This window comes from Mastigoproctus giganteus, chromosome 11, assembly GCF_048544385.1.
Source record: "Mastigoproctus giganteus isolate SK-2022 chromosome 11, ASM4854438v1, whole genome shotgun sequence".
In the NCBI taxonomy this organism is placed as follows: domain Eukaryota; kingdom Metazoa; phylum Arthropoda; class Arachnida; order Uropygi; family Thelyphonidae; genus Mastigoproctus; species Mastigoproctus giganteus.
Genome location: NC_143585.1, coordinates 65,278,229 through 65,305,274, shown reverse-complemented (window position 1 = coordinate 65,305,274; position 27,046 = coordinate 65,278,229). Strand labels below are relative to the sequence as shown.

General features: G+C 37.3%; 1 protein-coding gene across 1 annotated transcript in view; it reads right to left on the bottom strand.

The window, feature by feature from the left end:
* Positions 1 to 26,649, bottom strand: part of LOC150078075 (ELMO domain-containing protein 2) — a 110,106-nt gene extending 83,457 nt beyond the window's left edge. Inside the window, exons 1-3 of the mRNA XM_090384454.1 lie at positions 26,499 to 26,649; positions 18,760 to 18,928; positions 10,120 to 10,249 (exon numbers count right to left, since the gene is read on the bottom strand). Coding sequence (XP_090240580.1) covers positions 10,120 to 10,249; positions 18,760 to 18,928; positions 26,499 to 26,649 — 450 coding nt within the window. The remainder of the gene's footprint in view (positions 1 to 10,119; positions 10,250 to 18,759; positions 18,929 to 26,498) is intronic.
* Positions 26,650 to 27,046: the final 397 nt, after the last annotated feature.

The window sequence follows — 27,046 nt, the reverse complement described above, 5'->3', positions numbered from 1 at the left end:
ACTTACTGGTACATTAGAATAAAATATAAATAATTAAATTACCAATTTAACACAATTCAAATAAATTTAACACAATTCAAATCAATTTAAAACATTTAAAATCAAATTAACGCAATTAAAAGAATCTAACGAAAATATTCAAAACGATTTTCCTTCCTGAAGCTGACAACGCTTTTCGACCGTATGTCGTGATCACAGGAATGAAAATTACCAAATCGGGTTAAACCTGAAACTTAAATAATGATTATTTGTCTTCGCGTATGTGCGTAAAGGTCCACACATCGGAGATCAAATATGGCCGCCGAACATTAACAGAATTCTCGTGTAATTTAATTTCTACGATTTCTGCAATTAATAGTCGCGTATAATTACATTGAACATTAAGTATTTTGGCCTCGTTAAATAAAAAAGTATGTTTTTCGTTAACGCCGTGAAAGGCTAATTCTAACGCTGCTGAACGAGAAGCACGAACTGAGGCTTCATGTTGATTTACATGAATATTAAGAGAAAATCGCGTCGAACCTTGGTAAGACGAGTCGCAATCACCGCAAGAAATGTTATATACCAGATCATTAATTTGTGTTGCGAACGCGGAAAGAACCAAGCGATTGTTCAGTATAGTGTGTAACTTCCGTATTGGCCTGGCTAACAATGGTGACATCGCGTAATATTGTTAAGCTTGCCTTAAAATCTCGATATTCGAAAACACAAAAATACCTTTCCCAGGTTAGGAAGCTTCGCTATAAATTAAAAAATTATCTACATCCGAACGATTGGTCTGTATTGAAGACCTCCATAGATTTGCGATGGGAAGCACAGGCCTCAGAAATAAAAAACAGACACGTTAATAAGTTGCAAACATTATCGGATAGGTCAAGACACGTTCATGCGAATTCTAACACATTGTTGCGGGCTTGCAACCAAGTTCATACGAGTTGGGTGACAACCCCCCCACAGACACACAACGTACTACCACAGAATATGTCAGCTAGTTCACGAACACCCCCTCACCCAGTATTCAATGAACCGACATATCAACAGGTTACAAATCTTTCCTCGTGTACACTATCGCAGGACCAGATTTCACTATTATCCAAAGGACTAAATTATAATTTACCACCTCGAAAACTACCTAAAAAACAATGCGTAATCAATATTGAATTTGGACTTCGTAATGTTCCACAAAAAGATTTATTTATTCAACAAGTTAACCAAGTAGTGAATAACATAAAAGAAACGCGACTTCCTAAATTGAATACACATGACAGTTCAGCTTTACGAGAACTTCGGGGAAATAAGGACATTATTATTCAGAGGGCAGATAAAGGAGATACAGTGGTAATACTAGATAAACCTGATTATATTAATAAGTTAGATTCAGTTGTTTCAGATACCTCCACTTATCTTGAAGTAGACCCGGCACTGTTTACCAATTTGGTCAATCAATACAATAAAACGTTAACCACGTATGGAAAAAACGACTACATTACTATGGCCCAGTTAAAGGAATTGAAGGCTAGAACATACAATATTCTTGCACTTTTCGGTCAGGTAAAATTACACAAGACTGGATTTCCTATTCGACCTATTGTTTCCTACAGGAACTCGGCATTTTCATCCTTAGCCACACATGCATATAACATTATAAAACCCTTTAGACAGGTAATACAATTTGGGATTAAGAACTACGATACACTATTTAATAATCTTAAAGACTGTAGACTCGACGACAATGACAATTTATTCTCACTAGATGTTACCTCGTTATATACGAATGTAAACGTTGAATACACATTAGATATTATTTTGGATATGTTAAATAAAAACTCAACACCGATTAACTATACGAAGCTACCTATTAAGGAAATTTTTCACCTAATTAAACTGTTAGTTGAGGTCAACTACATCACTTTTCGAGACAAGGTGTACAAACAAATTTTTGGATTGCCAATGGGTTTGAGCCTGAGCGGCTTAATGTCAGAGATCTATCTCTCAACAATTGAGCATATACATTTGACACCTTTTCAACCCCGTATCACATACTATGGGAGGTATTTAGACGATGTTCTAGTTATTACTGATAGTAGTACTATCCAAGACATTTTACATTCGTTTAATAATATTCATTCTAGACTCAAATTTACATTGGAAAGGGAGGATACGGATACAAAGTCATTAAACTTTCTAAATTTCACACTTACCCGGGACTCGAATAAAATACAATTTAGCATCTATCGAAAACCTACAAACACCGGTATGCTTCTACATTATAATAGCTATCACCCATTCACCTACAAAAGATCGATTATCTTTAATCAATTTCTAAATGCCTATAAATATTCAACTACAGAATCTGCTTTGGACTCAGAAATACAAATATTAACTAGCAGGTTCTTAAACAGGGGTTATTCCATTGTCACAATAAACCGAATTAGGGTACAGGCTAAGGATAGGATACAAAATACTACACCAACCAACAATAGTAATATCAAAAAATACTTTATTTCTGTCCCATACGTTGAACAGTGGCACAAACAGCTTAATAGATTCTTTAAAGATACCGAATTTAAAATTGTAGCCAGGCCAATACGGAAGTTACACACTATACTGAACAATCGCTCGGTTCTTTCCGCGTTCGCAACACAAATTAATGATCTGGTATACAACATTTCTTGTGGTGATTGTGACTCGTCTTACCAAGGTTCGACGCGATTTTCTCTTAATATTCGTGTAAATCAACATGAAACCTCAGTACATGCTTCTCGTTCAGCAGCGTCAGAATTAGCCTTTCATGCCATTAACAGAAAACATACTTTTTTATTTAACGAGGCCAAAATACTTAAAGTTCAACGTAATTATACGCAACTATTAATTGCAGAAACCGTAGAAATTAAATTACACGAGAATTCTGTTAATGTTCGGCTTAATGTTAATTTTAATTTTATGCGCATGCGCGAAGACAAATAATCACTATTTAAGTTTCAGGTTTAACCCGATTCGGTAATTTTCATTCCTGTGATCACGACATATGGTCGAAAAGCGTTGTCAGCTTCAGGAAGGAAAATCGTTTTGAATATTTTCGTTAGATTCTTTTAATTGCATTAATTTGATTTTTAATTGTTTTAAATTGATTTGAATTGTGTTAAATTAAATTGATTTGAATTGTGTTAAATTGGTTATTTAATTATTTATATTTTACTCTAATGTACCAGTAAGTTGTCGATTTTTTCGTTTTTCCCATTTTAATTTCTGGAGGGTATCATGCGGAAGTGTTCTACGTATTATATTGAGGTAAACTCCTCTTATTATTTTACAAATATTAATGAACATTGAAAATCAGAAACCATACTTTGTTATTACTCTATTTTAAGCAGTTATTAGTGCCATAAATATAGTACTATCTCTTTGAGTCCTCCTTTAAAATACAGAATGTGGATCACTAAAACAATAGTAAATATAAAGCTTACTTTCACTTGAAATTTTTGCTTATGTGAATAGGTTTTAAAAATTACTTAGGTGAACTTTTATCTTCATCTGTTCATCCTTCATGAAAGACTCATTTGTGGAGATTTTGCATGCCCTCCCAGAAAGTCATGAAATCTCCAAACTTCTACTCACTTCACTCAAGGACTAGATTATTTGTTTGAATAATTTCTTTTATTGCCTCTAAATTCTTGCAAACTGATTCAAGGTCACATGTTTAAAGAGATCTTAATGGAGGAGTTTCTACTTCATCTCCATTCCCTTCTTCTAGTCTCAATTTACCTAGGTGAATGAGCTCTTTACTTATCAATGTGGAGCAATCCATTCTCAGCATCATCTTTCTTCACTTCCACAGAGCATAACTGTCTAGTTGCACAGCAGAGTCAGCTTGGGTTTTCTCTGCAATTGCTTAAAATCCTCTGAAGTTACTATGACAGGTCTGGCCATAGTCCCCATCCCATACAAACAAATAACATTTTAAGTTATAGGTTACTTGAGTGGTAGCTCATACACCATAATTTGCATCTAAGTTTCATGTGTTCTCTGCTTGGTTTGCCTGTTCTGCTGGATGGAAAAATCTGAGTTTTTTTTCAGGAAACACTTTACTATCTCCAAACTAACTTGGCCAAAATGCAAAAACAAAACCCATAAAAATTCCTTGCATCATGATGGGATTTGAACCCAAGCATTTTCCACAGGTGTGAAATGGCAGGATTATAACTATCCTCAAGAGAAACACCATTCAAACAGCTGAAAATGTCATTCAAAGTTTCAGTGATACTTACAGCTTTGGGGATGGTGAATTACTCCAAAATTGCTTTAGAGTTGGGGCCCCCCCTTCAACTTCAGTTGTATTAACTGCACAGTAAAATGTTCACTTATGGTCAGAGTGCTTAAAATGCGAGATGACACCTTGATCAACAGGTTGGAACAGCATATACTACTTGTATTTGGTGGAATGAAAACAATCTTAACCTTGCCTTCAAACAAATCTTCCACATCCTAAGGGATGCACCAGAGCATTATCAAAGAAATATCCATGCAGACTAGCAGCACTTTGTCTGCAGGATTAGGTTTGATACAATCTTTACTAATAGCTGGGCAAAAACTGTCTAAACACTATTCTTGAAAAACTGTCTGTGAAACTCAAACCTTCTTATCTGCTTTCCAAAAAACAGCAAATCTTGACTCCAAGTAGCCCTTTAATTTGTGTGGTAAACTAGCTCTGGCCAACATTTAGAATCTCCTAGGATAAGTATTTAGGTGATCTTTAACTATCTTAAATCCTAGAATAGACTTTTTCCTGTTTTGCAATGAATAATCTAGTAAGCACTTTTTTCTAAAACCAACTGGTTTCTTCCACACTGAAAATCTGCTTTAGACTAGTCTGAAACAAATTACCTTGTTTACTTTTTCACTAACCTCTGTAAGCTGAGTGAGTTATCGTTAGCTGTTTTGCTGAACATATAAACAATAGAAGGGACTTGGTTATAATTAGTTATGGACATTTAAGTGAAAGGACTAACACTAGGGAAACATAAATCAAAGGATGACTGTATTACAAAAATCAGACAAATAAAAATTAAGCTACTACTTAAATCCTAACTGAAACCTGTTAGATCTAAATTGAGGGGCCCATCAGGCTCTCAGCTGCCCAACTCAACGCCAGAGCTCACTCCTGGGCATCAGGCAACACAGCGGCAATCTCCAAAGCAGAATGCGCTGGTCCCAAAGGAACTAGTTATTGTTGGTGACTCTATTGTCAGGGAGACGGGGAATATATTTTGTAAAAAGGATAGGTGGAACAGGACCAGGGTATGTCTGCCAGGGGCAAAGGTTGATGACGTTGTAGAGCGGATATCATCTTTCAAGGGCACAAAAGGTGATATAGTTGTACACGTTGGCACTAATGATATTAAGAGTAGGAGACCGGCGGAATTACTCAACAAGTACAGGTCACTGTTGAAAAAAAGCCGTGAATTAGGGTTGAACTTGAAAGTGTCTGCAATTCTGCCCAGACACGATAGGAGGGAGTATATGATGAGAGCCTTGTCGATCAATTCGGCCCTGGAAAGATTGTGCAAGGCTCAAGGGGTAGAATTTTTTTCAGCCTGGACTGTACTTGTTAACAGGAGAGATTGCTTCTACAGGGATGGGATACACTTAAATAGAAAGGGTGCAAGAATATTTGCTGATGCTATCGAGGCAGTGTTAGGTGGGTGGGAAAACTGCTAGTTTGGGGGGATACAAAGACTAATAGTTTAACAGTAACCGCAGGCAGAGGTGAAGGTGATTCTTGCACAACTTCTATTAGAATAAGAAGCGACCTGGAGCGAGGGGTGTTGGGGGTTTCAGGGACGGATGGCAGTCATCATGGAATAGTTGGGTATATGGGATGTGTTAGGGTAACACGGAATAGGCATAGGAGCATGTATGCTTGCATGTATACCAATGCTAGAAGTATAGTAAATAAACTTGATGAATTTGAAGTGTTGGTCAAGACATCAAAGGCGGATATTGTTGGGATAGCAGAGACGTGGTGTCACACAGATATAAGGAATGCTGAACTGGAATTTGGAGAGTACAATGTGTACAGAAAGGATAGACAAGACAGAAAGGGAGGGGGTGTTATGCTGTTAATTAAGAAAAACATAAAATCAAAGGAAGTGCACCCAGTTAATATAGATGAACAGTACTCTTGAGTCGGTTTGGTGTGAGATAAGCACTGCGAAAGGAAAAATAAGAGTAGGAGTGTGTTATAGGCCTAATGACTTGAATGAGTACAATGAACAATTGTACAGAGAAATAGAGTGGGCCAGTAAATCAGAATGTCTTATAATGGGGGATTTTAACTTCCCAGATATTGACTGGAACTTGTGGGTTGGTCACTCACACACTAGTCAGACTTTTGTGGATTTATTGGATGATTGTTTTCTGCAGCAGCATGTTCGAGAGGCAACCAGAGAAAGTAACACTCTTGATCTGGTTATCAGCAGTGATCATTCGTGTATTAAGAATTTGCAGATAAAGGAACCACTAGGTGGCAGTGATCACAGTGTGCTGAAGTGGGATTTATTCAAAGAGGTAACTACCGTCAGGGGTAAAGGAAAGAGATTTTGCTTCCGTAAAGGGGAGTACAGTGGTCTCAGATTGTTTTTAAATTCTGTACAGTGGGATCAACTGACGATGTTACAAACAGTAAATTCTAAGTGGGAAGCATTCAAAGAATTAATCGTGGAAGCAACTAGACTTTATATACCGATTAAGAAATATCGTTCAAGGTTTAGGCCTAAATGGTTATCAAATGAACTAATGAGACTCGTGACAGAGAAGAAAAATGCATGGGATGCATATAAATTATCAGGTGACGCAGAAGCCTGTGGCAGATATAAGCTAGTCTGTAATCAGGTCACAAAGGAGGTTCGGCAGGCGAAGGCGGATTACGAGAAATCTTTGGCAAAAGATGATAAGAAAAACAGCAAGGATTTCTTTACTTATATAAACTCTAAAAGGAAGGGGATGAATATGATTGGTCCACTTGACATCGATGGTTCGACTGTTGATGATCCTGCTCAGATAGCAAACAAACTGAATGAGTATTTTGCATCTACATTCACACGTGAGGAATTATTACAATTTGAAAATGGAAGAAGGTTATCAAATTGTAGCAGTGTGCTTAATGATTTTGTAATAACTGAGAGCAAAGTGGAGGAGAAATTGTTGAAGTTAAACATAAGAAAGGCACCTGGGGTGGATGGGATCTATCCAGTTATTTTAAAGGAGGCGGCAAAGCAACTAAGCAAACCCTTAGCCATAATTATGAGAGCATCCTTGGACTCAGAAGAGGTTCCCACGGACTGGAGATGTGCAAATGTGTCCCCAATTCACAAAGGTGGATCGAAGGGTGACACGAGTAATTACAGACCAGTTAGTTTAACTTCTGTTCCGGGTAAAATAATGGAGTCGCTGGTTAAAGATGCATTGCAGGATCATCTAGACAAGACTGCAGCAATAATTCAAACACAGCATGGGTTTGTTAAGGGAAAGTCTTGTCTGACAAATTTGATTGGTTATTATGATGTGGTCACAAAGGAACTGGATGCAAAAAATAATTTTGATATCATATACTTGGATTTCAGGAAAGCTTTTGACACTGTTGCGCATGGAAGACTACTGTACAAATTGGAGCAGAATGGTATTAAGGGTAAGTTGCTGCAATGGATAAAAGGATGGTTAAGTGGGAGAAGACAGAGGGTGGTAATCAATGGGTGCTGCTCTTCGTGGACTAATGTTATTAGTGGAGTCCCACAGGGTTCGGTGTTGAGTCCACTGTTGTTTTGTGTATTTATCAATGATATTGATGAAGGTATATCAGGCTTAATGTCGAAGTTTGCAGATGACACAAAGGTTGGCAGGGTTGTTAATGACAGTAATGGCAGTGTGCTACTGCAACAGGATCTAGATAATTTGGGCAGATGGGCTAAGAAGTGGCAACTGAAGTTCAACCTTGACAAATGCAAAGTACTGCATATGGGTAGAAGTAACCCCAGAGAAACGTACCAACTGTGTGGTACTACACTTAAGGTGGTAGAAAATGAAAAAGACCTGGGAGTAATTGTGCAGTCAGATATGAAGTTTTCTGAGCAGTGCAGACAGGCTGCTAGGGCGGGTCATGGGGTTTTGTCAATGATATATAGGAATTTTGCTAGCAGGGAAAAGGAGGTGATTGTCCCTCTGTATAAGGCAATGGTCAGGCCACGCCTTGAGTACTGCGTACAGGTCTGGAGGCCTCATTTTAGGAAGGATGTAGATTTGCTTGAGCGTGTACAGAGAAGAGCAACACGATTGGTGAGGGGAATGAAGGGATTCTCTTACCAAGAGAGGCTTAAGTTCTGCAAATTGCAGTGGCTGGAGACTAGGCACCTGCGCGGTGATCTGATTGAGGTCTATAAGGCCTTGAATGGGTTGAGCACGCTGAATTCTGATGGGATCCTTCCACTTGTTCAGATTACCAACCTACGGGGACATAAGTTCAAATTAAGAAAGGACAGATGTAGAATAGATGTGCGGAAATTTGCCTTTAGCCAGCGGGTGGTTAATTGCTGGAACAAACTTCCATCTGTCGTTGTAGAAGTTGATAGGTTAAATAAATTTAAGGAGGAACTGGACAGGCATTTGGAGGGAATGGTGTGATTTTTTTTTTTTTTTTTTTTTTGGCTGATGCTGCATAAGCTCCTACACTTGCTTTCTTGCATCATGTGCCACTACTACTACTACTACTACTACTACTAATCCACAAGCTTATTCACTTGTGATTGCCAACTGCCAAAATCCTAACTGAAACCTTTTCTTCCATATATGTATATATTGTCCTATATACATTATTCAGATCACCACACATTTGCTAATAGAGGTCACCCACCTGAAGAAAGGTAAGTCTTGGTATAGCTGTCATAACAGTGCCCTAAGTTTTAGACAAATAGTTGATTCACTTTTAGGTGATGCTATTTTTATAAAATGATATTAGTAATTTAGGTCAATATGCGAATAATTTTCACCTCTAACAGGAGCATCATTTCAAGTCTTTGATGGCTGAAAGTCATATCCACAGTTCCAAAATTTAGCACAGAAGGACCAAAGTATCCCAATGATGGAAATTGAATGTAGAGATGTGTACATTTTCAAATTATGGTGAAAGAAGGAAATTTAAGAAAGAGGTAGTTAATAAAGGTTAAGAAAAATCACTATGCCATTAAGGAAAAAATAAATAAGTCAAAGAAATATCTTAACATGTATATAAAAGAATATTTATAAAAGTTATAAAATAGAGGTAAAGTGAAAAACAACAGTTATAAAGGCAACATGAAAGGATTCCGAAAGAAAGAGTGAGTCAGGGTTCACTTTATTACCTCTTCTTTTTATAATTTTGGATCACTTAATAAAAGAATGTAAGTTACCTATAAAGTTTAGTGTGGGAGATATAAAAATTTGGATCATTATAACATGCTGATGATATGCACTGTTAAAGAGTGGCAAGCTTGATCTTCAAGAATCTCTGAATAAATATAATTAATAGAAAATCGGTATGAAAATTAATTACATAAAAACAAGTTATGAAATTTGGGAAGTCAAGAAAAATTTAGCATGTAGATCGGTGCCACAATTTTTTTTCAGTTCTGGACTCCCTTATTTGATTCCCAGCTTTATTTTACTAGCCTCCCAATATAGCTTTCCTGCACGTTTAGGGCTATACAGGAAAGAATAAAAGAAAAAAACAGTTAGTGTAAAGCTGGTAGTCCAGAAGGAGTGAACTGTACTACCATAATGATCTTTACAATGATTGGATAATGATAACAATGAAAGATTATACAAAATTTAAAGCTTCAATTTACCATTATGAGGCTACAAAATCAAAAACTTCGTCATGCAATTCACATGTAAATCAAACTTTTCATGTGAACCGTGATGAGAGCAAGCAGCCGAAAGCTATACACTTTGTTTTAAAATGCACTTTAACATATGGAGGTACATTTTAATAAGCTGCTTTATTTATTTATTTTTTGGTTAACAGTAACTGTTATTTACATTCCCATTAGAAACAGTTCATGAAAAGAAAAAAATAATACATTCACCAACCTTTAACAGAGCAGCTTCATGTTCAGAATTATTTGAAGAATATTGTGTCTTCCTTAAATTCTCCACCTCATGAATCAGCTGTTTATATCCATAAATTTGTAATAAGCATGTTCGAAACGATTTCAGGAACCTATATAATAAAATGGACAAAAATTCACTGCAATAACATGATTAACTGTTTAACTAATCAATGTTCCTTGAAGAAAAGCAAAAAAAAAAAAAATCCCATGCTATATTACTTAACCATATCAGATATAATTGTTATAAAAGTATACACATGCATGTGCACCGCCCTACCTGGACATCTGCATATAACAAATAACCTTTATTTACAAGAAACCTAATAGTGTGTGATGAAACAAAACCTTTAGTCTTAATAACAACCCCTAGTCTCCATAAAATGCTCCCCACTAGTGTGTTTTTTTTTGTAAATGTTCCCTGATATTTTCTACCATTTGGCTTCAAAAGCAGTGAACAGTTCAGCTCTGTTTTCATGGCAGGCTCTCCTCATGCACCTGATAATCCAAATCATCCCAGAGTTTCTCTATAGGATTGAGGTCAGGGCTCTTGGCTGGTCCAACTGTTCAACACCCATGTCCTTAAACCATTCCAACACATTGCAAGCAACATGACATAGAGTGTTGTCCTGTTCATACAGTATGGACCTTCCCCAATGTGCTGACACAACATAGGTAATGCATCATTGTCCAGATTGTCTAGACAGACATCAATATCCATGATTTTGTCAGAAATAACCAACAGCCCCAGGCCCTAGCATAAAAAACAGCACCACATCATGCTGCTTCACAAATCTTTATTGTCTGGACGATACTGTTTGACAGATAGCTATCTCTAGACTCCAAAACATAGTTTCCATTGGTCTACGATCCAAGAATGGTGGACCTTACACTAAGCCAGACAGCATCTGGCATTAGTTGGGGGGGTAATCAGCGGCTCTGTACTGGGCTGACATGCGTCCCAACCATTTCACTGTGTGTGTGCGTGTGTGTGTGTGTGATCTGCAAATGGAAGCTGCTTCCATTTGCAGATCACACAGATTGGTTTGGAAGAGAGTGAGAGAATTATAGATGTGAATTGAGAAAAAAAATGCCAATATATAGAGAAGGCAAAAACTGAATAACTATGGCACAGTAAGTAGAGAGACTTCATTAAGAGATGATTTATTCATTAACCTAACCACCCTCTTTTGGCAGGTGGATTAATCAATAACCCATCAGGTTAATCAAAAAAAAATGGTTTTTTTTTTTTTTTCAATCTTGGCATTACTTTTCTTCTAAACTATTCACTCTGAACAAATCTCAAATCCATTCTACCATGTAATATTGTTCCCACATTTGGGATGGATCTGAGATTTGTACAGAATGAGTAGTTTAGAAGAAAAACACTGAAAGCAAAAAAGAAAACCCAGTTTCTTTGATGCAGAAGAAGCAATATTTGAGATATGCTTATGACATGAGAGATTAGAAGCAAGGCAATCCATAATACAGATATGTGATCTTGTCTATAAATAAGTGTCACCAAAGACGAGCATAGGAGAAGTAGACTTTTTTGAGAGAGAAATAAGACATGACTGGGTTTTAGAAGGATTGAAGTTAAATAGGTTTCCTTTGCCCCACTGGAGAATTATCTGGAAATCAGCATTTAAGGAACAGTGGCAGACATTCAAGATGTTGAGACTGTTTGTGAAGGGCAAGGTTTCTCAAACCGTAAAATGGAATGCAATGTGCTGTGACCAGCAAAACTATGAATATGATTTCCAGCTAGTGAAAGAAAAAGAAAAAAGTGACAATCCATAAGATGGGAGCATATTTAAAAGACCTTTATGCTAAACACAATCAAAACCTTAGAAATGTCAAGAGCAACTGCTTGAGTTTCACCAAACATTTCCACTGAAAATTGCTCCAGAGAAAGGTAACTTAGAGCTATACATCACCAGTGGATCAACACTTACAGAATCCATATTGGCAATCACTAATCAGATGGAAAGTTTTAAAATAGTTTAAGAGTTGGCAATTGGTGGATTTTTGAATTAGTTTGGAAAGAGCAAAAGTATTTGTAATGGGTTGATAACTGGATGGGAAGGGCTTGTTCCCCTTTTTACAAAGTGGCTATATGTGAAAAAATTTTCAAACAGAAGGAAAAATAGCAGCAGAATAAGAAAATGTAAAAAAGTAACACAGAACAGGAGTAAGCTCAGGCACACAGATTTTGAGAACAAATAGAGAATTGCCATCAAGAACTAGAGCTTTTTTGGCATCAAGATTGTAAATTCTTCTGACATCCTTTTGACAGAAGGTCACAAAAGGCACTGAGTGGAGTGTACTGGGAGTGGTAGGAGGTGGTTTAACAAGATCATCAATACACAAGAGTTAGAAAAGTAGGATAAGTGTAAAGTGTGTTAGTTGTCTGACAACAACGGGGATTCCCCCCATCTCCGCGTTGTATTCTTTGTAAGTGACACAGAACTCTGGGAGGCCAGAGATTTAAAGTGTGTGGGGAGTGGCTTGTTGTCTAGTGTTATGTTCTCTTGTTTCTTTGACCATTTAGCTGTTGGGCCCCTACTGGGACCCACCGTTGCCCACACTTTGCCACAAGGAGGCAGGTCAGGCACCCAGTAGATTATTTAAGTACTCTGGCAGGCTCCATCACCTAATTTCCAAGGATTTCAGTGGCAAGAGCTATATATATACACAGGTGACCCCCACAACGCTGATAATTCGTTCCAGAAAAACAGAGCTCTAAGTGAATCCGTGCTAAGCGAGCACCGCATTCCCATAAGGTAACATATGTATTTGTGAGTTGCGGTCGGTGCCATAGGATATTTCCTAATCAATAATAAACGGTAGTGAAAAGATGCACAAATGTCAGTCAAAATATTTAATATTCAAATATTTGTACATATAAAATATTCTGCATTACATACATATATAATTATGTGGTAACTATTTACGTATCAAAATTAAACTTAAAATTCCAATTAAAATCATGAATTTAATTGATGAATTTAATCATGAAAAATGTGTCGATTTAGATTGAACTTTAGCCATTTTCCAAATAAACTAAAAGGGGTATTAATTTTAAATCCCCCGCAGCATTACCACCCAACAATAAAGTCAATCCTTCCTTCACCGCTTTGAAACCTGGCATGTTTTTTTCTTCTTTTAATATGAAACTTCTTTTAGGCATTCATTTCCACAAAAGTCCTGCTTCATCTATGTTAAAAATTTGTTGAGAAGTATAACACATAATACCCCTCTTCAAAATTTTAACAAGTTCTTTTTTGAAAGTTTCGGCTCCTTGATCTGCACTTGCAGCTTCTTCCTGGATTTTAAATCTATTCAACCAACCCTTACCAGTTTTAAATGGTTCCACATTTTTTTTTTTTAGGTGAGTTTTCTTCAGATAATCATATTGGCTAATCTCTCTCTCTCTCTCTCTCTCTCTCTCTCTCTCTCTTTTTTATAATATTTAACTTAACTGAATCTGCATTGGATATTATTTTCAATAAAATTAGTTAAAGTCTTTCCATTTCAATCCTGATAGCCAGCCTAGCCCTAGTTGCTTGCAGTGGAACAGCTATCTTTCCTGCTGTTAAAATTTATTCTTTATTTTTTTATAATTGTTCTTACAGTTAAACTTGCAAGTCCTAAATTATGGCATACATCCGCTTGTCGTTGACCGGAATCGATTCGCTTCAAAACGTCTAATTTAATTTTCAAATTCACTCTTTTTCTTACATTTATAGTCTTTGTACTGCGCAGATGTTGTTTCATTCCTATCGGCCATTATTAACTCTTCGAAAATGTATCTGCGTTGGTTGCATTAATTACGATACAATGTTCGAGTAAACTGTCCGTTACACACGATGTCTAATACTGTACTGAGTGATGACTAGACTTCGGATAAATGCATATAACACAAATATTACAAGCAATATACTTGATCATTTTTTAAAATGTTGATCTCGGAACTATGTAACAAGTCACTGTACTGCAATTAAATTAGAGCGCGAGAAAATTTCACTGAGCATGGGAAAATTTTTCAAGTCAGCATGGGAAACGTTTTAATGCTGTTTTGCTATTCATTTTCAAGCTATCGACTCCATCAAATGAAACGATTTCGTTAAATATGCCAAAAATGCAATCTGTAAAAGAGTGTTATAATGATCTGTGACATCATTATAGTCAGATACAGGTTATAATATAAGAACAGCATTATAGCGAATCAGCGTAAAGTGAACCGCATTACAACGGGGCCTGCTGTATAAAAAAAATGGGGAGGGGATGAACACTAGAATTTGGAATGGCTGAAAGAGGTTTACGAGAAAGCAGTTGAATTTTTTGATGCTGATTTGATTTGAATTTGGTGGCACTGTTAGGGGTGTACTCGGTCGGTTTAGTTAGAGTGGGTGGGGGGGGCGAGAGAAACAGGTAGAAGGATGGGGACAATAGAGCAGGCATCCCCAAAGAGGTCAGTGGGGTAAGCCCCACCAGGGGAAGTATGGGGGAGAGGAGGAGACAGAGACCCATCTCCTCCTCCCCCTGCCTGGGGATGGGGGTTTTAAAGGGAACCGGGTTAGAGTGCCCAGTTCAGATCGCCAAATGGTGTGTTGGCAGCAAAGCTGCAGTATGTCTTCATCCGTGATGGTTGTCAAGTCCATGTCTTGTCGAATCCGGTAGGAAGGTCAAGCTGCCCATCCCCCCCCCCTCTGGGTGGGATATGTTAGCGTGGGGAACCCACCAGGCGAGGAGGATGGGAGAGAGAGACATTTACTTCATTCATAATCTGCATTTTCACTCTACTTGCATTCTATTTTTATACTTTTTTTTTATAGTTTAGAATATATATATATATATATTTTTTTTTGGTTAGGTTATATAAATATATATATATATATATATATATATATATATATTTTTTTTTATTATTATTTTTTTTTCCACTCACTCGTTCATCTCTTTCTCCCACACCAGGGGGAGGACGCAATAATGTAATTTAAATACTAATGCTTAATAATTAAGCTAAATAAGAAAGAATATAAAAGATTAAAACTAGGGTTAGTGTAACTGTAACAGTTATGGTTTGTGTTCTTTTTCTCACACACTTACACTCTCATTCATTCTTCTCGCTTTCATCTCATTTGTTTGACTCTTGCTTTCTGCACTGCACTCTCTGGGCACCTCAACTTACTATTATTCTTCAGTTGTGGTGCAGGCCTAGCCACAAGTTTTTTGCAGGCCAGGGGAGAATGCAGTGATAGTGTTTGTGTTGTTAGTAAATGTTTGTTAGTATATATAAAGTAGTGTAAGTTATTATTAACTTTGTATTCTTTCAGCCAATTTTCTCTTCCACTCATTCCCATTCACCGTAACACTCATTCACTCTCTTTCCCACATGCTGGGTCCATCTTACTTTCACCAAAACTGACATTTATTCCCTTTTACCATAATTCCTAATTCACTCTTTCACTGGTGACCAGCCTAATGGTGCCTCAGTAGTCAGGTGGGCAGGAGCAGCAGTGCGTAGCATACGCTTCTTGATTAGACCGGGGTTCGAGCCCGTGACCACCAAATACAAATACGGAGGATGTGGAAAGGTCAGGGAATGACCACTGCATATCCTCGGAGCAATATGGCCTTAGTTGCTAATGCTCCTAAAAACCAAAATAACAACAACAACCAGCCTATTCATTCTGTCTTTCATTTTTCTTTCATTCTACATTGCATCCCCTTGCTACCAGCTTACTGACGTTTTTCAGCTAATCTGCTTCCCTGGCTGCCTGTACATCTCCCTCCCCCACATGATTACTTATTTGGTGAGGGGGGGCCCCAGGTTCTACTCATGGCAGGGTAATCCTGGGGGGGGTACCCAAGTCAATCCGGTTTTGTCATGTCAGGGTGCAGAATACTGCTGTTCTGACAGTTATTAGGTCATCGTCTGGGCATGGTTGGAGACGTGGGCAATTTTAACTATTGATTATTATTTAATTGCTGGGGGCTGAATTGCAATTCTTTGGATAGTTCTGCACATTTCGAATACTTTCTGCTTGAAGATTGTAAAGACTATATAATTTTCCTCTTCTATAATGAATAGATGTTCTTCTCCCCTTGGAAGGTGGCCAAATCTGTGCTATTAGCTGTGTTCTGGGAATGTCATAAATTATACATTCATATAAAATGTGTGCCCAGTCTTCACTCTCGCCACAGGTGCAATTTGGGTCATCAGTCAGCCCTAAAGAGGTTAGTTTTGCCTTTATGTTTTGCCACATATCGCCTAAGCGGTATGCCCTCCAGGGGCATACCACTTAGGCAGCTTTGGGCTGACCATTGCCACCTGTGGCAGAAACCTTTCGGTAATTTTTTTTTTTTTTTTTAATTTGGTAGTTGTTGGCGCATCGGCTTCTGTGGCCATAATGCACCTCCCAAGGTTTTTTGCAGTACTTTGATCCAAGCCCGAGGCGGGATTCGAACCCGCGACCTTTGGGTTGCTAGGCAGGTACTTTACCCACCCGGCTAGCCCGGTCGGCCGAAAGAAACCTTTCGGTAACTAGACCTCTGGTTTCCTGCTCCCATTTTGTTTGCCATAGCTCATGGAGCTTTGTGGCTATTTTTTTCTTTCAGCCTTGATGGTGTTGGCTGTGTCAAGAGCTATCCCCAGAAAATCTGTGGGTATGCCCTTTTTAAGTCTATAATACAAGCCACTTTTGGCTACTTCCAGGTAATGTGGGAGAGCTTCGGCCAGCAACTGTAGCGCAGGTGTGCTTACTGTGCGACATGCTATGGTAATGTTGCACAGTGAGAACACACTATAAGAAGTATTGTCCTTTGAATAAATTCTAATTTATTCCTGTTTCTTATTATGACCGAGCGGATGAACCACGCACTGGCTTCATAGGTGATAACAGGTAGGAACATTGCACGGTATATGATTGCCAGGGTCTTTCTTTTGAGCCCAAAGTCTGATCGACTGATCCTGGCAATCATACCGGCACAATTTCTCACTTTCTTCTCCAAATAGGTCAAATGGGGATAAAAAGTTAATTCATCAATACTTTTAGAAGTATTGATTTGGTTGTTTCAGGTGATATTTTGAGCATGTGCATTTGTGCCCACTCCTGCAGCTGTAAGAGGGCAGCAATTTTTGCTCTACAACTACTTGTGTGTTACCTTTTACAAGGAAAATCATGTCATCTGCAAAGGCTAGGCTTTCCACAGGGCCCAGATCCAAGGCCAAAAATTCATCCAGAACAATGTTCCAGAAGAAAGGGCCAAGGATGGGCTACCCTGCGGGCCCATCTTGCATCTTCTTGCATTTGCTATAGTACCGATAGCTGGAATTCTGTGGGTTTTCATGTTATTATGGTGAAATGTGTTTCCCCTTCCATCAAATATTCAATCATATAAAAAACATAAATAAATTTTCAGAAACTCGTTACTCCGTATCATGTTTGTTGCAACTTGCGCATACCATGTTCTTTGTTATTAATTGCTTATCAATTTTACTGTTTTAAATTTTACAACAAAAAAAAAAGTCAGTGAACAGAAATAACAATTAGTATGTACATATTACAGTACGTATTAATTAAGCTATGTACGTAAGAGTAAATTTATTTTATTTTGCTAACTGGAAAATATTCTTCCGATTTTCACGTATCATTTAAAGCAGGGGTCCACTGTATTTTGTTAGGAGATCCCTGGGTTAGGTTCTCTGCTATTGAACTTGTGCTTGTTTGAGACCATAAAAAATAATTGACTTCTAAGCGTGCAGTTCGTGACTTTTAAAGAGAGCAGAAAGTACACGAAATCTGGATGCTTCAGAAGAGATTGTGCTTAACAGGGATGAAGAGTAAGAAAATTAAATGAACATACATTATCTCACATATAAGTTTCACAGTTTGTAAGGTAAGACGTTTGTTCAGTTATTACTATTTAAGTTACTCTATTATAAAAATAAAGTTAAAATATTAAGTTATTACTACTATAAAAATTAAGTTTCCGATAGTTATAAAAAAAAAAAAAAAATGGCATATTTTTGTTAGCTTTTGGAACATAATCCCCCTTTTTGTACTGGTTCTTAGTCCTGTATAACACAGTTTCACATTACACTAGATTTTGTAGGAACCAAACTACAGTGTTATACGAGGGTTACCTGTACATACAAATTGGCCACTATGAACAAAGTAGTCAATGTGCTAAGGAATTCCCAAACAATTTCATGCAGACAGTTTGATTCCATTTTAAAATAACAATTATTAAAGAAAATATTTTTTTTTAAATGAAGACAAAGGCATATATAAAATAAGGATGATGTAAACAGAAATGAATATAAAGCAACCGTTTATGGCTCTATCTCACCATGATATCAGGTGTTGCCTCCAGTTTAGATTACTTGTTTTAGTTAAAATAAAATGATTTACAAAACTACACTCACCTGCAAATTCTGTTAAAAATAGTCTTAAGTGTAATACATGAATAATGTGATTATTAAGCTACTCTTAATAAATTAAGCTACTCAATATACAAAACAAAAGGCCCACTCATGTTTTAGACTTATTCACCACTTACTCAACAATTCATATTCTAAATTTTCTAAGATAAAAGAATACTTTGTCATACTCACGGTCTGTGTATTTCAGCATTAATATTCTTAACTTCAGCTACAATTTGTAATGCATACTCTATAGCATTTCTACTAGCATCTTCAGTAAATCTTCCATCGTCAGCCAGTGCTGAAAGTTGTGCCACAACATGTTTTATTGCTGAAGTACGTGACAACTGAAGTGACAGTTCTGGAAAAAATAAGAGGACGATAGCATTATTTCACGTCTGCAATTTACCTGTATCCAAAGAAAAATTTAAGAGAAAAGATGCAATAATTAACACAAAAAAAAAAAAAAAAAAAAAAAAAAAAAGCTAATAAGAAACTGATGATTTATCTTTTCCTACTTCATTTAAAAATATATGAAGTGGGAAAAGAAATTCAAAACATTTACTTTGACTCAAGAAACTTCCTTATATGAGCTTTCTCTTTATAACATGGAATGTATTTCTTGTGTGATTATAACAGCATGCATCAAAATATTTAATGCACTTTAATCTTTTAACTTTTCGGCATATATGGGGTGGGGAAGGATATGTTGTTCCTCATCCAATCATGTTGATCATCACAACTGTAATTCATAGTCCCTTCCAAGAATGAAATAGTTTCTCATTTAAATATTAAACAAATGAGCAATCACTATCAACAAAACAAAGAATGAAAGTCTAAAACTCTAATAATGGTCAAAACTCAATTTTATGAAGTAACTTCAGGGTTCCTCTAGGAAATTAGCAGCTCTCTGATGATTTTATTGCAGCTGTATAAGGACACAGAGTTTGAGAATGTCAGACACATCATTAGATTTAAGAATCAGCATGAAATTAAGTACAAGTAAATGAGGGCAACAAGGAGATACATTTCAAGTGTCACATTTTTATTTAAACTAATCCCTAGTTTTTTAAAAACAATTACAGTAACTTCCTTTAATCTGTCTGAGCAGAAAATATAAATTAAACAGAAACATTTGTGGTATCATCACAAATTCCTAAAGCTGACATGTAAAAAAACTTACAATCACATAAAAAAGTACTTCTCAAACTTTGCACTGCTGAGTCCCCTTCTGAATTCTCAATACAATGATGCATCCATAACTTTAAAATTGTTAAGCATTTCCCTAAATGAAAGACCTATTAAACTAAGGTTCACTAACTGAAGGACCATGACTACATTGGAGTGCAAGATTTTTCCCAAACCACAAATGATCTAAACTTAAGTAAATAATTTATCAAAAATGTAACTGCTGTAGTTTTGAATTTTAGTAAGTGCCCTTAAATTAAATTAAGAAAACACCTGAACTACCAAATAAATACACAAATTTATTAATGCTGTTAATAGGGTTATGGGTTAAAACATAAGCCTAATTTCCCCTATATCAAAACAAATATGAGTAAACATAAAAATAAAATTAAGAATAGAAAAGAGGAGGAATAAAGCAACACTCACATTTGAAAGTGTGAACACACTGCTCCTTGCCTAAAAAACACGCTCACATCCCAAAGTACTAATATAACACTAAGATACCACAAAGTACTAAAAGTACTAAAATAACACTAAGATACCACAAAAAGAAAGAAACAGACTCCACAATGTTAGTGTCTCTTGAAAAGATAGCTTTTTAAGAGACACTAACACTTGAACACTGAAAAGGGGTCATATTTCAATCACTGAGCACCATCCCAGCCAAATATCAGTGTATGTCCTGATGCATTAAGAGAAATAATGTACCAACTAAACAAAATACACTATGGCCACTGCCTTCTACAGAATAAATAAGCAAACATAACAACAAAATGCAAATTAATAATATAAAGCAAATAATAGAATACATTAAAACATAATAAAGAAGCTGAGTGGTAGACATAAGCATTCAAATTAAACTAAAGTGAGACAGAAGAAGAAAGCTAAATAAAAGGGAAAAGGATTGGACATTGTGATGCATCCAAAATCAAAGTAACAATATTAAGGGAATGAAAATGTGGTTATATCATTTTAAATTAAATTAAATTTAGCAAACACTTGAACCACAAAATAAATACAGTAAATTAATTAATGCTGTTAAGAGAGTTACAGATAAGGCAAAGCACTATTCAGCTCCCATGAACCTAACTACCCCTATATCAAATAAAAATGAAAATATAAAATAAACATAAAAATATGGTTGCCACAAAACTTCTGAAATATGTAATTTCATTTTATAATATAATTTAATAATTAACCACTGCAACTCTTATTACTGTCCCACTACGTAGCTTAGTAATATTACAATGGAAATTGTTACACATACTAACAATCTTTTCCTTCAGATGGCCCCCCAGATAAAATAATCTAAAGGATTCAAGATCAGGCAATCTGAGTGGCCAGGCTACAAGACAACAGCCTATCCATCTTCCAGAGAAGGCAGTATTAAGATTACAGCAGACAGTAGCACTAAAATGCGCAGGAGTGCCATCTTGTTGGAACCACATTGTATGGCATCATCCAGTAAATCCAACAGTACAATAGAGAAACATGGGAGATAATACTCCCCAGTCAGATGATCGAGAATAGATAGGGACCAGTTATTTGTTTCCATAATAACATCTTCATATTGACACACCTCACTGAAGCTAAACCTGCAGTGGAGTGGCAACATGCAGATTTATACCTGACCAAATAATGCATACTGTGGAAATTTCAAATACCCTCCCATTGTGAAGCATCCTTCATCACACTATCTGAGGCACTTGCAAAACTGTCCCATCAATAACCAGAGTTGCAATCCCACTCATAGAAGGATACACAATGTACAGTGAAGAGTGACTGGAGAGTGTTACATCTCGAGAGTAAGATGCACTGATCTCATGCATCTGTTCATGAGATGTATGCGATTCATCTCATAAGGGGAGTAAAATGTGTGTTGTTTTGTTATTTGGTTTTTAGGAGCATTAGCAACTAAGGCCATATTTGCTCCGGGGATATGCGGTGGTCATTCCCTGACCTTTCCGCATCCTCCGTATTTGGTGGTCACGGGCTCGAACCCCGGTCTAATTAAGAAGTGTGTGCTATGCACTGCTGCTGCTCCTGCCCACCTGGCTACGGAGGCGCCGAGTACAATGTGTAGAGGAAGAATAGACAGGATAGGAACAGAGGAGGGGTTATGCTGTTAGTTAAACACATAAAATCTAAAAAAAGTGCATCCAGTTGACATTGGTGGACAGTGCAATGTTGAGTCAGTTTAGTGTGACATAAGCATTGGGAAAGCAAAATTGAGAGTAGGAGTGTGTGTGTGTGTGTGTGTTATGGGCCTAATGACTAAATATAATGAACAATTGTACAGAGAAATAGTGTGCCATTAAATCAGATTGTCTTAAAATGTGGGATTTTAACTTCCCAGATATTGACTGGAACTTCTGGGTTGGTCACTTGCACTCTAGAAAGGCTTTTGTGGATTTATAGGATGATTGTTTTCTACAGCAGCATGTTCAAGAGGCAACCAGGGGGAACAATACTCTTGATCTAATTATCAGTAGCGATTCTTCATGCATTAAGATCTGCAGATACAGGAACCACTATGTGGCAGTGATCACAGTGCGCTGATGTGTGATTTACTCAAACATGTAACTACCATCAGGGGTAAAGGGAAGGGTTATTGCTTTCATAAAGATGACTACAGTGACCTGAAACAGTTTTTAAATTCTATACAGAGGGACCAACTGACGATATTACCAACAGCAAATTTTAAATGGGATGAATTCAAAGAATTAAGAAATTTAAGAAACTCTTAGTTTCATACCAACTAAGAAATATTGTTCAAGGTTTAGACCTAAATGGATGTTGGATGAACTAATAAAACTCGTGGCAAGGAAGAAAAATGCATGGGATGCATATAAATTATCGAATGACACAGAAGCCAATGGTAGATATAAGCAGGACTGTAATCAAGTCACAAATGAGGTTAGGCAGGCGAAGGCACATTACGAGAAATCTTTTCTTCCTTTGACAAAGGATGCAAAAAAAACAGCAAAGAGTTCTTTACTTTTTTTAAACTCTAGAAAGAAGGAGATGATTCAGACTGGTCCCCTTGATATCGATGATTCGACTGTTGAGGATCCTGCATGTGTAGCTGACAAACTAAGTATTTTGCATCTAAATTCACACGTCAGCAGTTATTCGTGGAGGGGAATGTCAGAAGTTTATCAAATTTTGGCAGGGAGCTAAATGATTTTGTAATAACTAAGAGAAAAGTGGAGGAGAAATTGTTGAAGTTAAACATAAGAAAGGCACCTTGGGTGAATGAGATCTATTCAGTTATATTAAAGGAGACAGCAAAGGAAGTAAGCAAACTCTTAGCCATAATTATGAGAGCTTCCATGAACTGGAGGTGTGCAACTATGACCCCAATTCACAAAGGAGAATCAAAGGGTGAAACAAGTAATTACAGACCTGCTAGTTTAGCTTCTGTTCCGAGGAAATTAATGGAAGCACTGGTTGAAGAAGCACCGCAGGATTATCTACACAACACTTTGGTTATAGTTTGGATACAGCATGGGTTTGTTAATGGGAAGTCTTGTCTAGCCAATTTGATTGGATATTATGATGTGCTCACAAAGGAACTGGATGCAAAAAATAATTTTGATATCATATACTTGGATTTTAGAAAAGCTTTTGATACTGTTGCACATGGAAGACTACTGTACAAATTGGAGCAGTATAACTTTAAGGACAAATTGCTGCTATGGATAAAGGGATGGTTGAGTGGGAGAAGACAGAGTGGTAATCAATGGTCACTGCTCTTTGTGAACTAATGTTATTAGTGGAGTCCTCCAGGGTTCGGTGTTGGGCCCATTTTTGTTTTCTGTATTTATTAATGATATTGATGAAGGTATATCAGGCTTAATGTCCAAGTTTGAAGACTATATGAAGGTTGGCAGGGTTGTTAATGACATTGATGACAGTATGCTACTGTAACAGAATCTGGAAAAGTTGAGCAGATGGGCTGAGAGGTGGCGACTGAAGTTTAACAATGACTAATGCAAAGTACTGCATATGGGTAGCAGTAACCCTGGAATAATGTATCAACTCGGTAGTACTACACTCAGGATGGTAGAGAATGAAAAAGACCTGGAGGTAATTGTGCAGTCAGATATGAAGTTTTCTGAGCAGTGCAGACAGTCTGCAAGAGTAGTTCATGGTGTCTTGTCAATGATATACAGGAATTTTTCTAGCAGGGATAAGGAGGTAATTATCCCCTTCTTTAAAGCAATGGTCAGGCCACACCTTGAATACCGTATAAAGGGCTGGAGGCCTCATTTCAGGAAGCATGTAGAGCTGCTGGAACGAGTACAGAGAAGGGCAACGAGATTGGTGAATAGAACAAAGGGTTGCTCTTACAAAGAAAGGCTTAAGTTCTGCAAATTGCAGTGTCTGGAGACTAGGCACCTGTAAGGTGATCTGATTGAGGTGTAATAAGGCCGTGAATGGTTTAAATAATGCTGATGGGATTCTTCCCCTTGCCCAGATTAGTCGCCTGAGGGGACGTAAATTCAAATTGAGGAAAGACAGTTGTAGAATAGATGTGCGGAAATTTGCCTTTAGCCAGGGGGTGGTTGATTGCTTGAACAAACTTCCATCTCTCATTGTGGAAGTTGACAGCTTAGATAAATTCAAGGCAGAACTAGACAAACATTTGGAGTGAATGGATGGGTGAAATGGGAAGGTTTTTTTTTTATTGGCTGATGCTATATAAGCTTGCTTTCTTGCATCATAAAAGTAAAAAAAGTAAAGTGCAGCCATTATCAACCCACTGCAGGATGGAAGCCTCCTCGACAATTCATGCTGAGGGAAATGGACCATAATCTGCCACGCTGGTCCAGTGCGGGTTGGCAGATAGACCATATTCAGCAGTCAGGTGCTTGAATCCCGGTCTACTCAAAGAACGTGTGCTACTGCACTCCCGCTACTGACCACTTGGCTACAGAGGCACTTTCTTGCATCATATGCCTCTTCTAATGCCAATGCAATGAATGGTGGTATAGTTCACTCCTAACTGTCAAGCCAGCTCACAAGTGGCTTGACTTGCATCCATATGCAGCTTTGAGTTGCGAATCCTCTCAGGCATTTCTGGGTCATTTCTGATCTGCTGAAAGGCTCCTTCAACCCGACACTGCAATTCCTCAACTGTGTTAATATTAGAAGTGTACACCAAGCTTTTTACATGAGCCCAGATACAAAAATCCATAGGATTTAAGTCTGGTGATCTGGGAGGCCACATTACAGGCCCGCCTCTACCTATCCACCATTGACCACATCTTCTAGTTTGATACCGGGTCACAACTCGAGCAAAATGTGCCGGTGCACTATCACACATAAACCACATGTGCTGGCATTGCTGAAGTGGAACATTATGATCATCAAGGAGGTCTGGAAGAACATTCTGCAGAACTGAAGGTACAGCTCTCTTGTTATCCTGTTTGGCAGAAAGTGTGGTCTAATTAGACCGTCTCCTAGTAGTCCTGCCCAGACATTCAATGAAAAACGTTGCTGATGTCGTGACTCGTGAATTGCATTAGGATTTTCATCGGACCAAATGTGACAGTTATGAAAATTAAAAATACCATCACGAGTAAACCCAGCTTCGTCAGTAAACAAAATGTTGTTTAAAAATTGGAGCTTAAGGACACACTGTTGTTGCATCCACTGGCAGAAATTCACTCTGGGAGGGTAGTCTGTATTGTCGAGACCTTGGGAGACTGTACACGCTCTTGCAGAGCAACTCTCCTTGTCAAAATTCTTGGATTTCGTTCTTCTTTCTAACACCCTTTCCTCAAAATCAGGTGCTATGCTTCTGGACCTACCTGCTTGTCCTCCATGTGCGAAGCACTCATGTTCTCTAAGGCCCTTGGCGGGGAAATGCTTCTTGGTACAAACGTGCAGCCTCGAGTGCACATTTGTACATTCATTTCCTCAAGAGAGAGTACAAAAAAATTTTTTTTTTATTTGTTCTCACCTTCAACAGTAAAAAGGGCAACCACTGAACTATACATGAAGTGCATGTCCTCATACTCTTTGTTGCTGTTATGTTGTTACTGTTATTTTGTTTTTAGGAGCATTAGCAACTAAGGCCATATTGCTTCGGGGATATGCGGTGGTCATTCCCTGACCTTTCCGCATCCTCCGTATTTGGTGGATCACGGGCTCGAACCCCAGTCTAATCAAGAAGCTACATACTGCTGCTCCTGCCCACCTGGCTATGGAGGCGCCTTTTTGTTGCTGTAACCTCTTTCCATTTTGACTATCCTTTGACAAGTAATAATACGTCTGCTACGGCTGCGTTATGCTCATTCTCTCCCTTTCCCATAGCAGGGAAAAGGGAGAGAATGAGCATAGCATAACCTAACCTAAACAAACAAGTCAGTGGTGGATCCCAACTAGAAATGTGCAATTTCTCGAAAACAATTCACTTAAGGACCCATGTTTACTAGGCTTTTTTTTGCATATTGTAGTCTGTGCAGTTCACCTTTAAATTATTGACCATCACTTTTGAAACACCCTGTATATATGCACGTACACACGCTCGTCAAAGGTATAACAAATGCTCTTAATGTCTTAATACTCACAGCAGAACAAACTTTGTATTAACACAAAGATTGTCCTGTGAACATTAAGACATTGTATTTACAAGGAAATTTTATATCCTGCTGGATATGAAAATACAAGAACAAGGAGAATGAAAAAGTTTTACTTTTAATAATGGATTTTATTTTAAACAGAGCACCACTTACCAACTTTTGATGTACGGACTGCACCAAATTCTTCACCATAACATATCCTTTGCAGTTCACAAAGTTTGGTAAATCGTCGAAGAAACCATTTTATTACTGGACGTAAATACCAATATATGCAAGATATCAAATTATTAACAATTGTGAGCATTTCCCATATGTGATTTCTGTTATGAGACTTCTTTACAATAATAATCCTGATCAACTTGAATCCATGATTTCTAAAAATTAAAATGGTATTATTTTTTTATCAAATTTTTCTATGATAATGCATTCGCATTTATTTTAATAATAGCACATCATACCTAAAATGTAAATAGATATAACATATTTGTACTACAGCATTCTTTGGGTTATGATATTGAAATTACACAAAGGCAATTTGAGCAATGATGTCAGTAAATTTCATGTTTCAGACAAGCAAGATGAAAATCCCTACAGTCTGGAACCAAATTCAACACTAGATGAAAATCTTAGACAAAAGTTCCTACTACTATCAGCAAGATTCAAACCTTTCCATTCAGCAGCTATCATTATTAATTAAGCTA